Here is a 16,358-nt window from a genome sequence, read left to right as displayed (position 1 = left end):
AAATCGAAGAGTTTCAAATTGCAATTAATTGTATAGTCTTCTCTGTCATTTTACAGATGAAAAAAACTGAAGCTGGAGGTATTTTTAAACAAATTTGGACAAATAACATAGATAGTAAGTTGCAGAGTTAGGATTAAATCTTAAGTATACCCCAAAACTGTTGCTCTTTCTACCATATTTTACAAACATTATAGTGAGGGATGCTTTATGAGGGGGGAAAAGAGGTCAGTAGAAGAAGAGGACAAAAAGAAAGTGTTATTCTAGTTCATAAAATAATTTTCTTAATGATTTTCCTTAAAGGTAATTATTATGAACTTCTGACAATTATTTCGTGTTATTTATTTTTTTAAAGATATGAACTTGCTCAGCAGTTACAGCAGCACCAACAATCTGCTTCTATAGATGATACCACAGTAGATCAGCAGACCATTCATGTTTCTACGCAGATGCAAGTAGAAGTTGAAAGTGATGAACTGCAGCAAAGTGAAGCAGTCACTACTGATCATGAAACCATTTTGGAATTGGACCAGCAGCATGTCGTAGGTCCAGAAGAAACAGGACTTGGACAACAGTTGACAGACCAACCTTTGGAGCCAGATGAAGGTAACTTTTCACATGTTAAAAATATATTTTTATTGTATATAGGAAGGATAAAGTTGTCCTAGACTACTCTAGTCCACCTTGAATTTTTCATTTTTGTAATCTTAATTAACAGCATTTGCATTTTGATTATATGTTGACATGCATTTTTCTTAGTCATGTATAGTCAGTCATACAGAGTTGTTGGCTCTACCTTGAATATTGGTTGCATCCCTAAAAATTGACATCTGAAAAAAGGAATAAATCGATAAGTATAAATAGAAAACTAATACTAACTCTAGATTTCACTTGTTTTCCCAGTAATTATATAAAACTTTTGGGATGGGACTATATTTATACTTTCTTTTTGTCCTTATATTTATTGTCTAGTGCAATGCTAGATATAATGTTGTTCTGTAAACATCTGTTGAATTGAATTGCCTATAGAATGTTACTTTAAAGAAGATTTCCAATTTTCCTGACAAAGTCCTTTGCTGGGTATATCATCTAATTGTTACGACAGGTTTTCCATCCTTTACACTTTGATTCTTTTTCTGGTTATGTGTATCACTAATAATGTCTTTAAGAAAAAATAACAATAGAATTTGGATGAAACCTCATTTTTGAACTTTTAAAGACACTGTTTACATTTTCTCTACCCTATGATTTTTGGGGATTTATTAATGCCTTTTTTTATATCACTAAAAAAATATGTCTCTCCCTTTTCCCATTCAATAATCCTTCCCTAGCACCAAAGGTTAAAAACAATGTTTAGCCAGAGGCTTCATATAGGAAATGGCACTTAAAGTTGACCTTTGGAAGAAGATAGTAAAGGATAGTAATTCTGAGACAATTGTTGTTTATCATTTGTTCTACTTGCAAGTTCTGGATGCAGTGGTTTATAACTAAGATGAAAGAGTTTCTGAATCTTTTTTTTTTTTTTGAGATTGAGCAGTTTTAATTTTAAGATTAAATACTGAAACTATCCTTTTTTATTAGTAAATGGTAAAATCTGTTATACTTGCCTAAATCATTAATTTTTTCTTTGCATCTGTGTTCTTGGCTTTAGATAGGTTTGTGACTTCTGAACATACTCTCCAAGATAACATCAATCAGTTTGACCAGCAAACTATCCCACAGCAGTCTTATGAATCAACAGGATTATCTCAAGGTCAGTGTTTGTATTGATTAAATGGATCTTTTAAAAGAAATACAGGTTTTTAACATTTTAATTTTACCACAGTTCTTAATGTTTCTTTTGAACTTTGCTTCATTTTGTAATGTATAATGAGCTGAGCTCATACATTCAAAATGTTTATGTTTGCATGAGATCAGACTGCATCACTTCCCTCTTCACTATGATTTCATTGGCTCCCTATTACTTATAAGATGAAATACAGATTTCTCTGCTGTTTAAAGTCCCTTATGCTGTGGCTCCCTCTTATTTTTTCCAGGCTGATTACATACTTCTTCTCCATTAGGCACGCTCTGCCCCAGCTGGAATGATCTTCTTGTTTGTTCATACATAATGTTCTATCTCCTGTTGACATGCCTTTGCACAAGCCATTGCCCATTCTATTAAGATATCTTTCCTGACCCTCACACTCATCATTTCATATTTATTTTGCATGTGTTCTTGATTTTCTTATCTATTAGCATGCTATTTCTCATATTGAATATAAATTCCTTGAGGATAGGTTCTCCCTCACTTTTGAATTTGTATCTCTGGCGGATACTAAGAATTTAATAATGGTTATTGATTGACTGATTAGGTGATTCTAGGATGGAGAGATCTACTTTGGTTTTCTCAACCCTCAAACAACAGACTCTAGCAGTCATTTTACCATGATAGTTTTTAGGGTTTCTCATAAGCTGCATAATGATGACTGGGATCTAAATTGGAGACTTGGTAAAAATAATTAGATGAATATGTAACAGAACCCTGATGTATTATATTTTATTACCTTCAGATAATAAATGAATAAATAGATAAAATAATTGCAAGCTCCTGCTGAGTGTTATGCTGTAATAAGCATCTCCGTACTGGTTAATGTTACATGATAATAATGCACATAATGTTGCTTTGGCAATTTTTTAGCTGATGTATAATAAGCTCATTTATTTTTATATTTTAATTAATTTGTTTTCAGTTGTCTTTTTTCTTTTTTAGTATTTATTTGTTTATTTATTTTTAGGTTTTGACATTCATTTCTGCAAAATTTTGAGTTGCAATTTTTTTCCCCATGTCTCCTCTTCCCCCACCCCATAATACCTTGCATTCTGATTGCCCTTTCCCTCAATGTATCCTCCATTCTATCACACCCCACCCTTCCCTTATCCCCATCTTCTCTCTTTTCTTGTAAGGCAAGATAAATTTCTGTGCCCCATTACCTGTGTTTCTTATTTGCAGTTATATGCAATAATAATTCTCAACATTCGTTTCTAATTCTTTGAATTCCAACTCCTCTCCCTCCCTCCCTACCCATCCCCTCTGAGAAGGCAAGCAGTTCAATACAGACTATATATGTGTTATTTTGCAAAAGACTTCCATGGTAATCATGTTGTATAATACTATGTTGCCATCTGTCCTACCCTGTCCTCCCTTTTTTATTCTCTCATTTGACCTTGTCCTTTCCCAAAAGTGTTTACTTCTAGTTACTCCCTTCTTCCATTTGCCCTCCCTTCTATCATTCCCCTCACCCCACTTGTCCCCTCCTTCCCTACTTTCTGTAGTGTAAGATAGATTTTCATACCAAATTTAGTGAGCATGTTATTCCCTCCTTAAGCCATATGTGAAGAGAGTAAGCTTCACTTTTCCCCTCTCACCTTCTCCCTTTTCTCCTCCATTGAACAAGATTTTTCTTATCTGTTTTATGAGTTATAGCCTGCCCCATTCCATTTCTCCCTTTCTCCTCCCATTATTTTCTTCCTTCACCCCTTAATTTTTATTATGGACATCATCTCTTCTGATTCAACTCAACCTGTACTCTGTGTGTGTGTGTGTGTGTGTGTGTGTGTGTGTGTGTGTGTGTGTGTGTGTAATCCCTCCACGTACCCAAATACTGAGAAAAGTCTCAAGAGTTACAAATATTATCTTTCGATGTAGGATTGTAAACAGTTCAGCTTTAGAAAGTCTTTCATGATTTCTCTTTCCTGTTTACCTTTTCATGTTTTCTCTTGATTCTTGTGTTTGAAAGTAAAATTTTCTATTCAGTTCTGGTCTTTTCATCATGAATGCTTCAAAGTCCTCTATATCATTAAATGACCATTTTTTCCCTTGAAGTATTATACTTAGTTTTGCTGGGTAGATGATTCTTGGTTTTAATCCCAGTTCCTTTGACTTCTGGAATATTCTATTTCAAGCCCTTCTATCCCTTAATGGAGAAGCTGCCAGATCCTGTGTTATCCTGATTGTATTTCCACAGTATTCAAATTGTTTCTTCCTATCTGCTTGCAATATTTTCTCCTTGACCTGGAAACTCTGAAATTTGGTCACAATATTCTTTGGAGTTTCTCTTTTCAGGTCTCTTTGAGGAGGTGATTGGTGGATTCTTTCAATATTTATTTTGCCCTCCGGTTCTAGAATATCAAGGCAGTTTTCCTTGATAATTTCATGAAAGATGATGTCTAGGCTCTTTTTTTGATCATGGTTTTCAGTTAGTCCCATAATTTTTAAATAGTCTTGCCTGGATCTATTTTCCAGGTCAGTTGTTTTTCCAGTGAGATATTTCACATTGTCTTCTGTTTTTTCATTCTTTTGATTTTGCTTTGTTATTTCTTGATTTTTCATAAAGTCATTAGCTTCTATCTGCTCCATTCTAGTTTTTGAAGAACTAATTTCTTCAGTGAGCTTTTGAACCTTCTTTTCCATTTGGCTAATTCTGCTTTTTAAAGCCTCCTTGTCCTCATTGGCCTTTTGGAACTCTTTTTGCAATTTAGTTAGCCTCTTTATAAAGGTGTTATTTTCCTTAGCATTTTTTTGGTTGTCCTTTAGCAAGCTGCTGACTCACTTTTCAAGCTCTACTATGACCTGAGCCCATTTCATATTCATTTTGGAGGTACTGCAGGCAGAGACCTTGACTTCCTCTGACAGTATGCCTTGTTCTTCCTCATCTGAAAGGATGGAAAGAAATACCTGTTCACCAAGCAAGTAACCTTATATGGTCTTATTTTTTTTCCCTTTTTTTGGGCATTTTCTCAACCACTTACTTGACCTCTGAATCCTTTGTCAAGAGGAGGGTCCTAGTGCTTCTCCTCTCCCCAGTACTGTGCTCAAGGCTGAGATTCAGATCAGCTGCGCAACTCCCCTAGTGGCTTTGGGTGAGGGTGAGGCCACCACTGAGGGCTGAGGTTGAGATCAGCTGTTCAGTTCTACCAGAGGCTTTAAGCTGAGCTGCCTGGACAATGGACCCAGGCCGCTTCAGCATAGCAGCCTGCTGCCACTGCTGCTGCCTGGGCTGGTGCTGGGGGAACCCCGAGAAAGCCCTCCCACACTGACTTTTGGAGCTTTCTTTGTGGCTTGTGGGTTGAGAAATCTGGGCCCCTCCCTGCTGGGAATTCTCCCCTGGAGTTCTGTTCAGGTCCTGTTCCTCCTAGTGCCATGCTGCCAGGGCTGGGCTCCACTCTGCTCAGTGTCCTGTGAGATAGAACTTTCCTATTAGCCTTCCAGGTTACCTTTGGCTGGAAACCTCTTTACTTTGTTGTTCTGTGGCTTCTGCTATTGTAGAATTTGTTGAGAGTCATTTTTTACAGGTATTTTGTGAGCTGTGGGGGAAGTGCTAGTGTATATGTGTCTTTCTACTTCGCCATCTTGACTCCACCCTTCCCTTCTAAGCATTCTTGTTGAGAAGACCAGAGTTGAATACAAAATCTGACTTTCAAATACAAGAATCAAGAGAAGCATGAAAAGGTAAACAGGAAAGAGAAATCATAAAAGATGGTAATATATTATAATGGAAAGAATTTTGAAGTCAAAAGTTGAATCTTAGTCCTCACACTTAGCACTGAAGACCTTGGACAAATGACTTAATCTCTTTAAGCTTCAGTTTTCCTCATTAATAAAAAGGGTACAAGCCAACTACCTTCTTAACACAACTGTTAACATTGTTGACTTTAAAACTCTGTTTGGATATGGGGTAGCATTATTATTAAACTCCACCCCCAAATGAGAAATACTGCAAAAAATTAGTTTTCAGGATCAGCCTACCTCAACCTGTGTGTATATTTCTCTGTTTCTAAATTTTATTGATATCTTTCATTTTCTTATATTATCTACATTTCTCAATCTCCTATCTTTCACATTCTCCCAGAGTTATCCTTCATAACAGAGACTAGCAGAGGAAAAGAAGTTTAGCAAAAAAAGTCATCTTTATGTATATTTAATATTTTGATCTTTATTCCATAGACTTATATGTTGTTCCAGTGTTTCTTGCTTCCCAAATAGCTTCTTTTTCAGATAGTCATCTATGAAGACAAAAACATGAGGCTTACAGGGGAAGAAAGATATATAATTAAATTAAATGTTTCATTATAAATTTAGCATCAGACATTAATAAAAATGTCCTCACTTAGTAATTATTTAAATTAATTTATTTTTTTTCCTTCCTCAAAGACCTGCTCAGATTCCTCATGTTGACATGAATCTTGACTCTAGAATTTGGGAAGGTATGCCTACATAGTATAGGCAGATTTGGACATGCTGGAAAGTCTTAAAGGCTTCATGTGTGTTCTTGACATCAGATAGAATCTGACTTCTGAGGACCAGAGTGGAAGAATATGGAATGGGAATGCTGAGAATCATAAAGGTTTTAGACTGTCCCTCAATTTATTAATTTAAATAAGCACATACTTTGATAATTAGTGATTTCAATGAAAAGTTGGAATAAGAAGGAACAACAAAACTCAATCAGTAAACATTAAGTGCCTCCTATGTGTTAGGAACTCTGCTAAGCCCTGTGGATGCAAAGAGAAAAAAAAAACAGCCCCTCTCCTTAAGGAATTTACCATCTAATGGGAGAGACAGAATGCAAACAAATATATACAGAGCAAGCTATGTACAGGAGAAATAGGAGATAATTGAAAGAGGGAAAATACTGGAGGTAAGGGAGTTAAAGAAAGTTTTCTATAGTAGGTGACATTTTAGTTGGGACTTAAAAGAGGTCAGTAGTCAGAGAAGAGGAGGAAGAGTGTTCCAGGGATGAGGGCAGGGAGGAGTTTATCAGAGAAAATACCTGGAACTGAGACATGGAGTATCTTATTCACAAAACAGGAACCCAGTATCACTGGATCAAAGACTATGTTTTAAGGAGGAGGGTATAAGAAGACTTAAGAGGTGGGGTGGCTAGTTAATGAAAGGCTTTGAATGCCAGAGCATTTTGTATTTGCTTCTGGAGGCAGTAGGCTAGAGTTTATTGTGTGCGTGTGTGTGCGTGTGTTTGTGTGTTTGTGAAAAGTGGTGGTGGTGGTAACATGATCAGCTTATAATTGGAGTGGGGAGAGACTTGAGGCAGGCAGACCCACCAAGCAGATGATGAGGGCCTGTGCTAGAGGCGTAACAGTATTAAAGAAGACAAGGGACCGAGTTTGAGAATGTTTCAAAAGTGAAATCAATAGACCTTGACAACAGCTTGAATATGGAGAATCCAGGATGACTCCTAGGATGAGATTCTGAAGAACTTGAGATGATGGTGTTGGCTGTATAGTAACAGGGAAGGTTGGAAAGTGAAAGTTGTAAGGGGAAAGTTAATGAGTTCTCATTTAGAGATACTGAGTTTAACATGTCTACAGGATGTCCAGTTCAGGACATCTGAAAGACAATTAGTTGCTGAGAGACTGGGACAGGAAAGGTAAATTTGAGAATCATTAACATAAGGTTGGTAATTAAAACCATGAGCAGTGATAAGATCACCAAGTGAAGTTGAAAGAAGAGTAGAGAGCCCTGGACAGAACTCTGAGTGATATCTATATTTAGAGAGTGTGATTTGGTGGAGGATCCAACTAAGGAGACAGAGTAGTAGGAGGAAAAGAATCTGGAGAGAGTGGTGTTCCAAAAACCTGAAGTATACCTGGAGAGGAGTGATCAGTGTCAAAGGCTTCAGAGAGGTCAAGGAAAATGAGAATTGAGAAAAAGCCATTGGATTTGGCAGTTAAACAGTGACCACAATTAGATCACCAAACCACACAAAAAAAGAATAGTAATGAGAAAAAGATAGTGTGCAATTAAAATCCATCTTGACTCAAGTTATTGATGATAAAAATGGGATATACATAGAAGGAAGAACATAGATACAAATTTCCATAATTTTTTACAGAAGTTCAACTGATGTAATTGCCATAACAAATTGACCATAATAATCTAAAGAGCACTTTTGTCAGCAAACACTTTTCTGACTTTCCAAGTAAATTGATGTGGTCACCAAGGAAAAGTCATTTATTATATAAACATCTCCGTAAGATCATAAGGAGCTGAAAATTACAAGCATTATCACCTGATAAAGCAAAGAAAATAATAGAGGATGAAACTAATTTGAGAAAGTTTTGCAAGAAACCCAATTAAGGAAAGCATTCGAAAGCATCCTGCGAGGTGAGGCAGTGAATAGAGAATGGTACGTAGGCAAGTCATTTAACCTCTATCTTCCTCAGTTTCCTTTACTGTAAAATAGGGAAAAAATTTGCACAGAACTTCCCAAGTTGTTGTAAGAATCAAATTACATAATGTTTATAAAGGGCTTAGCACAGTACCTGTCACCTAATAAGTACTTAATTCTTCTTTTATCCTTCCTTTTTTCCCCAAGGAGAATAAAGGACAAAAGTGGGAGGACAATAGAAGAAAAATAAATAAGATAGATGAGGATTTTTATAAATAGATTTTTCTTCCTCCCTCCTTCCACCTCTTCTTCCCCATTATCAATACAAGAGCTACCATTCTTGGACTCTTATTATCACAGTCCTGGATATAATGATAAATGAAAAGTAACATTGAACTAGGTAGATATTTATGCTGAAAATTACACAGTTATGAGGATTTTGAAGGACTGATCCATAAAGTATCTAAAGGATATCAAAGAAATGGAAAAACATTAGATATTATTAGTACCCCCCCAAATGTGATGGAGAGAGCACCAACAGTTAACCATCCCATGTGTTTATTTTCCTGTCTATTTTTTTTTTAATAAGAATAACCTAAAAAACATCTTTGATGTCGTATTAGTAGGGAAGAGGCAGATTTTTTTCAAGTTATATTGCACAGTAGATTGTATTGTAATTGAAAGTTGTAGGAAAAATTCACCGTTCTTGCTGTTTGTAATTAGAAATCAATTTGTTTAGATAGTGGAAAATATCATCTTTCAACAATATGCATTTTCCAATGGTATTCGTCTTGAAGGGGTTCCCAGTGCACATTAAATGTTGAGGATGGATTCTTTAAAGAATAAGATGGATTCCATAAAGAATAGTGAGGTACTCCAAATGGGTCCATATGTAGGACATTGTGCTGGTTGCCAGGGAGCTTCTTGGAAGAAGAGATACATAACTTTCAGAAGAGTTTGGTCTAACCTTCCATGCAGCAAGACAAGTGAATGAAAAATGTCTGTTATAAAGACTATGACATGCAGTCATATTGACTACAAAAGAACTTGTTTATATAAATCTTGTACAGATACTACAGATGGACAGTAAGTCAAGCCATAAATTAAATAAAGAGGAGAACAGCAGACTTGCTTGTCTTAGGGAAATTGCACACTCCTTTAGTAATTTCACGTTTCTCCCTAAACTAAAATTTCTCTAAAATATCAGTATTTTTCGGGTTGTTATTGTTTGGCTATAGGTTATGGAATACTGTTATTGCTGAATAATTAAAAGATGAGGACTCCCCAGAGAGCAGTGTAGAGGCATTTTGTGGGAAGAGGGGGGATGTTAGTAGGCTGCAGCATAAATAAGAAACTTGAAAGAAAAACCAGAATAAAAAATGTCATCTGAAAAATGTATTATCAGAAAAGAAGATGGACTAGTTGTGTGATGGAGGTAGGTTATATGTTCAACTGCTGTTCTTTTACTGTTAAGAGAAAGTGAAGAATGACACCCCACCCCCACCCCTTCACTCACTACCACTGTCAAGAATGTTGTGTGAATCCTTCCAGGTGAAATTATGAGTATACATGTATGGTATGGTGAACATGAATAGCTTGCAATTTGTAATAATTTGTGGAAATACCCACATGGGTAAGACCCCACCCCAATCCCACACCCCCAGATGTAACAGATATTGTACAAATATATAGATATGTGTCATTCAGCATATTAATTTCATTTACCTCTTAGGAGGTGGATAACCTCATTGGTACTTTTGAATCATGGTTAGTCATTTCATTGATAAGATACTTTTAGTCTTTCATCATTGTTAGTTTTTACGGTAATGTTGTCATTATATAAATTGCTCTCTTGGTTCTGCTCACCTCACTTTGCATCAGTTCATACAAGTCTTACAGCGTTTCTCTGAAAACTTTTGCCATTTCTTACAGTAAAGTAGTATTCAGTTATATTCATTTACCATAATTTTTTTTCAGCCATTCCCCATAAAGAGCTGACATAAATATTTTTGTAAATATTAGGTCCTCTTGCTCATTCTTTGACTCTTTAGAGGGTAGATGGGAGAGTACAAGTCTAGTAATGTCTAGGTCAGTGAGTATGCACAGTTTATTAACTTTTGGGGCACAGTAACAAGTTGCTTTCCAGAATAGTGGTACCAATTCATAGCTTCACTAGCCACATAGTAATGTGCCACAGTCCTTCCAACATTTGCAATTTTCCATTTTAATCCACTTTGCTGGGTTCATCCATATGAGGGCCTCAGAGTTGCTTTCATTTGATGGGGAGAATTTTTTTTTATATGGAAGGATTATTTTTCTACTCATTTTTATTTACTTTCTTTCATCTGATCATAGTTTTATTCCCTTCTTGTGATTCTGCTTTTAGCGTGACGTTTCATTAAGATCATTTCAAATGTTTTTCTATTCTAGGATTATAGATCTAGAGATGGAAGAAACTTTAGAAATTAATTTAATCCAACCCCTTTATTTTATAGCTGAGAAAAATGAAGCCTAGATAAGTTAAGTGACTTGCTCAATGTCAAATAGATAATAAGTGGCACACTTGGAATTTGAAGCCTGGTGTTCTAGCTCCAAATCCATTATTCTTTCCATTATATCACATTTTGATCTTAATTGCATTATAGAATTCAATCATTAAGATGCCACAACTGATATTAGCCATTCCCATTTTGTTGGACATTTAGTTTGCATGATTTTGTTTTGTTTTGTTTTTCTTTTTTGAGAGAGTAAGGGGCTATAGTGATAGATGTTTCAGTGAACATCTTTGAACATAGAATGTTTTTGAAATAACTTTGTACACTTTCAGGGTATATTCCTAACAGTGGAATTATTGGATTAAAGGGTAAACTTATCTTCATAACCATTTCCTGCCTATGATGTTATCTAAAGTGATTCTTGTGGTTTGCAGTTACGCCAGTGGTCCAGGTTCTCCAATCCTGCCACCACTGATTTTAATTACTTTTAACAACTTAGTAGGTGAGAGATTCTGTCTCACAGTTGTTATAATTTGTATCTCTTCGGTTATTATTGAAGATAAGCATTCCTAGATACTTGAAAAATTTGTATTTCCTCTCCTGAAAGTTGTCTCTTTATATCCTTTGACAATCAATCTATTGTGGATTAGGAGTTAGTACTGTGATTTTTTAACTGTTCCTTATGTATCAATGCTGTTTGTATCTTTCATGTTCGCTATGTTTTCCCTAATCTGTTATTTTTCTTTTAATTATTTCTTTTAGTTGTACAGTCATGACATCTTGTACCAAATAATTTTTGCAACTGTTGAAATTTTTTTAAAAAAAGTTCTCCTTTCCCCAATGAGATAAATATTTCATTTCATTAAAAAAAAATTTCTATAAATTTTTAAAAAAATGTTTATGGCCCTCTCATCCATGTGGAATTATAGAATAATTCTTAACTGTTAAATTCCTTTTCTGCCAATTTGACAGTCGGTTTTTGTATCTATTTTCTGTCAAATAATATATCCTTTTCCTACTTTTTATTTCTGTAGATTTGCCAAGTGTAATAGTTTGCTTATATTTAGATATATATATGTTATATCTATTTTATTTTATTGATCTATATCTCTTTTTGCCCAATACCAGACAAATTTGAGAATAATTATCTTCTAATATTAACTGGCTATGTAAGACCCCCATCATCAGTTTGTCATTTAAATGTGCCATCTTCTCGTTTCCATTCCAGGATATTTTCTGCTTCATTAGCTCTTTTATTTTATTTGTAATTATCTTCCTCAGCCTAGATGCAGGCTTCCTTCATGAACCTCGATTCTCATTATTGAGCAACTGGATGATTCCCAGTAGGCTCATTTGTCCTTAGTTTCTCCTTGCTGTCTTTAGTACATCAATATCCTGGTGAAAATCCTGCTTCTCTATCCATTAGCCATAAGCCTCAGAAATTGCGCTGATAGCATGCAATATCAGGACTGATAATCTTGATTGTCTTCTTTACACGTAGCCCTGTTCAGGCTAGCAACTACCTAACAGTTCCCTATTTTCATCTAAGGTATCTATAAAATACAATCCAAATTTTGTAGCACTGAAACATATCTTCCATTTATTATATTGTTAACATAAAACCATCCCCTGCAATATTGTTTCCCCTAAATTAATGATATCTAATTCTGAAACCAATTTAGAAATAGAGTTGGCTTGTCTTAAAAAAAAAAAGCTTCTACTATTAAAATAATATATTTTTTTAACAGTTAAGAATTATTCTATAATTATAGAAAATGAGGGCTGGGGAAACTGTTTGGACCACCTCTTTTTTAATCTGTTACAGGTTTTGCTGTGACTGATACGTATAATCAGAATCAATTTCCACCTGTCCAGCAACTACAAGATTCCAGCACACTAGAATCTCAGGCTCTTTCAACCAGTTTCCATCAACAGAACCTGCTTCAAGTTCCTAATACAGATACTATTAATGTAGTGAGTATTTATTGAAAAATAATTTATGGTTAATCAATCTATTTTTTTCCATATGTGCTAGATTTTCCTTATTAAATTTTGGTAGATTCAGAAAAGGCTAAAGAAAAATAACTAAAGAAACAGAGATATTTTACTGCTAAAAACCTCTGATTGTAACACTTGTGGAATTTTAAAAATGTTTACATTTTAAAGGTTTTCCTGCCTATCTTAATTTTTCATTAAATCATTTTGATTTTCCTTTAATTATGCCAGTACTGCAGTCATTTCTTGATTAGAAACTAGGTTTGACAACTTTTTTAATGGGTTATAGATGTAGGCCTGGAAGAGACCTCAGTAGTAATCAAGTCCAAACATGAGGAAACTGAGGCTGGAGGAAGTAACCTATCCAGAATCACACAGCTTGTAAAATTCTGTGATCCAGAACTTTCTAATTTCTAAGGCAAATGTTCTTTCTGTCACAACATGCTATGTGTTGTATTGTCCAGGCACAAAACATGAGAAATATATCTTGCTTCCAGTAAATATTCTAAAGACAGTATAATAGAATTTAAAAAAAACCACTGAAGAAATGTGCTTTCTAGCATCTTTTAGGTAAATACAAAATGTAGTTCTTTAGTTTATTTTCCCTGGGAACCTAGGAGAGATTTCACCTCTTTAACTGTATGTAGTATCATCTGCTTAAAGTTAACTTCAAGATGTTTATGTTGTAGTAAGATGCACAATGTATTAAATCTTGTGGGTGAAATCTTATCAACAGTAAGAATGAGACATGAGGGTGGTAAATTTTGAAGATTTGTTGGAGATGTGTATTTCTACCTTTTTATTTCATATTCATTATCTATTTTTCTGTTTTATACTTATGGAAGTAACAAATAATGAATTTTAATAGGTGCCTTAGCACCAGCATTCAGTTTAGTGTCTCATGCTTAGTAGGCATTTAATAATGTTTATTGATTGATTGATCACTTAAAAGCAATGGATTTGACACGTGAATACTGTAGGTTATATATGGCCATCGTAAAATCTACAGTGAATAGATTATAGCCTACAGTTAATAGACTATAGCCGTTGAATATGACATATCTTCCTTCATCATGTTGATCTTCTTAGCTCTCATCCTCAACTTGAGTTGCTCCAGAGATCTGTGCATGGTCCTATGTTGTTGAACATTTTTTTTCAGTCTTGGACAAAGGCATAGATGAAGATCTCTCCCATTTTCAGATGATACAGAATTGGGAAGAATGGCTAACACACTGGATGATAGGAGCCAAAAAAATCTTGATACCTTGAACACTGGGCTGAATCAGATAAAACAAAATAGGAATAAATCTAAAGTCTTATACTAGGGTTCAAAGAACTGACTTCATAAATTCAAGGTGAAGGAGACATAGTTTGTCTGAAAAAGATAAGGGGGTTTATATGCTCGTTAAATTCAAATGTATAGTGTGGCAATACAAAAAAAAAGATATAATCTTAGGCTGCATGAAAAGAAGCATATAGAGATGATAGGCATACTATACTCTATCCTAGACTCGGAATATTATGTTCAGTGCCAAAGTTTAGAAAAGACATTGATATTCTAGAAAATATCCAGAGAAGTGCAAGCAGAATGGTGAAGAGCTATAATTTAAGGACATAAGAATTGTGTATGAAGGGACAGGGGAAATTTAGCTTGAAGAAGATGGGCGAAATCATAGTTACTTTCAGGTATTCATTGGTAACCATGTGAAAACTCAGTAGATTTCTTCCTTTTGGACACAGAGAATAAATGAGGCAGTGAGTAGGAATAGCAATTTGACCATGTCTAATTAATGCCAGGAAAAAAATTTCTGAACAGAGCTCTCTGAAAACAAATAAATCATATCAGACCTACTTGATTGTAACTCTTTGAGAATACTGACTGTGTCTACTTTATATGAGGACAGCTAGGTGGCACAGTGGATCATATTGGCCAAAAGTCAGGAAGATTCATCTTCCTAAGTTCAAATCCAGGTATAGGCACTTAATAGCTGTGTCACCCCAAGCATGTCACTTAACCCTGTTTCCCTCCATTTCCTCATCTGTAAAATGAACTGGAGAAGAACATGGCAAACCACTCCAGTGTCTTTGCCAAGAAAACCCCAAATGAGGTCATGAAGAGTTGGATATGACTGAAAAATGACTTAGCAGCAACTATTTTGTATCTCCCAGGACTCAGAACAGCCCTTTTATCAAAGATGTTTAATAAATGTTTTGAGGATTAAACTGGAAGCTATGCAGTTCTTTTTAGGTCTGTGGAAGGAAAGATCATTTCCAGGTAAGGACCCCTTGGAAGGAAGGAGAACATTACTGGAAAGAGTATTTGGATAAAAATCCAATAAGCAAAGCCAAATAGTTATACTGTATTGCTGACCACCTGGACAGAATGAAGAAATAAATTAGAAGTTCAGGAATTAGAATGCAAACTAAGTATTCCAGGCATGGACTGGTAATGATGGATGACTTTAGTTATCCAGGTACCTGCTATAGTTCTTTCTCTCTGCCAGAAATACAGAAGCTAAGAATTTATTATCTTGAATTTGTAATGGTTTCATTCTCCAAAGATGGAGGACCTAAAAAAGGGATATTCTCTTCTGGATCTGATAGTCATCAATCAGAAGAAACTAGTTGCTAGAATAGAAATGTTAGGAATCTTAGTTGAAAATAAACACTTCATCTTAGATTTTGCAATAGAGAAATTTCTGCTATAGTCTAATACCCTAGATTAGAGGATGGATTTCAGAGTATTAAGAGAAAGGGTAGACATAATTCCACAGCCTGAGATTCTATATAGAAAATTAGCTTAAGAGGGTTAGAAACTCAACAAATAAATTCTGAAGACACAAAGAAGTGTTTCCAAAGATGAAGAAAAAAGGGAAATCGTATGAGGTGCCTTATATATAGATAAAGAGAACTCATGACACAACTTGGAGGAGAGCAAGAGTATGTACATAGCTGGATGAATAGATCAGCATGTCATGGTTCCATAGGAATGTTAGGAGTTCTTCTAAAGAGAGTACTAGACTTAAGAAGATTTATCACCTGGCATCACCATTGGCTGCTCTGTAGTACCACTTCTAACAATACCAGGCTTTCCAAAATGCCAAGTGATAGAATTATCCACTTTTACATAGATAAAATAAGAAAAATAACAGTATTTGTTATGTGCTGAGGAAGACTTTTTTGTGTTTTTGCTATGAGGAATAAAGCTCTTATGATACCAAGATAAGACAGTATGTCAGCAGGGCTTATAGTGTTTCTAAAATAATCACTGGAAGAATCATGTGATTTCCTTTTTTGAGGAACAGAAAATTATGAATGTGTTTAAGATACAAGCACAGAAACAAAATAAAGGTGGTAATGTTTTAGAATATTAAAAGGAAATTTTAAGAAAACCTTAGTTGGGGGCTGAGGGAGGAGTTCAGGGAAGGATATAACTGCCTGACATATTTCTCATCCATCATACCTCCCATCTTTTTCTTTCCTGTCCTATTTCTATCTCATGCCATATAATTTAACTTGTACATATTATAGATAAGTAAGGATATAGGGGAAAATTTTGCAGAAAAAAACCCAAAAAAGCAGGATTGTAGTATTAAGGACAAATATCTAGTATTTTAAAAATGGATCAGAATGGAGTGTGCAAATACCATTCCAAGCCATTGAGCTTGAGTTTGATTCCTGGCACAAATTCCTAGAATGTAAT

General features: G+C 35.0%; 1 protein-coding gene across 7 annotated transcripts in view; it reads left to right on the top strand.

The window, feature by feature from the left end:
* The window catches only part of ZNF236 (zinc finger protein 236), a 218,006-nt gene that overhangs the window by 122,890 nt on the left and 78,758 nt on the right, over positions 1-16,358 (top strand). For all 7 annotated transcript variants that reach the window (XR_011965983.1, XM_072604065.1, XM_072604062.1 and 4 more), the window contains 3 exons: positions 353-603; positions 1,649-1,750; positions 12,486-12,634. Coding sequence is in view for 6 of the 7 variants with exons in the window: in XM_072604065.1 (XP_072460166.1) it covers positions 353-603; positions 1,649-1,750; positions 12,486-12,634 (502 nt within the window). In the remaining variant the exon portion in view is untranslated. The remainder of the gene's footprint in view (positions 1-352; positions 604-1,648; positions 1,751-12,485; positions 12,635-16,358) is intronic.

This window comes from Notamacropus eugenii, chromosome 4 (genome assembly GCF_028372415.1).
Source record: "Notamacropus eugenii isolate mMacEug1 chromosome 4, mMacEug1.pri_v2, whole genome shotgun sequence".
Lineage (NCBI taxonomy): Eukaryota > Metazoa > Chordata > Mammalia > Diprotodontia > Macropodidae > Notamacropus > Notamacropus eugenii.
Note: the sequence above shows the minus strand (reverse complement) of the source record. Positions and strands in the feature narration are given on the sequence as shown.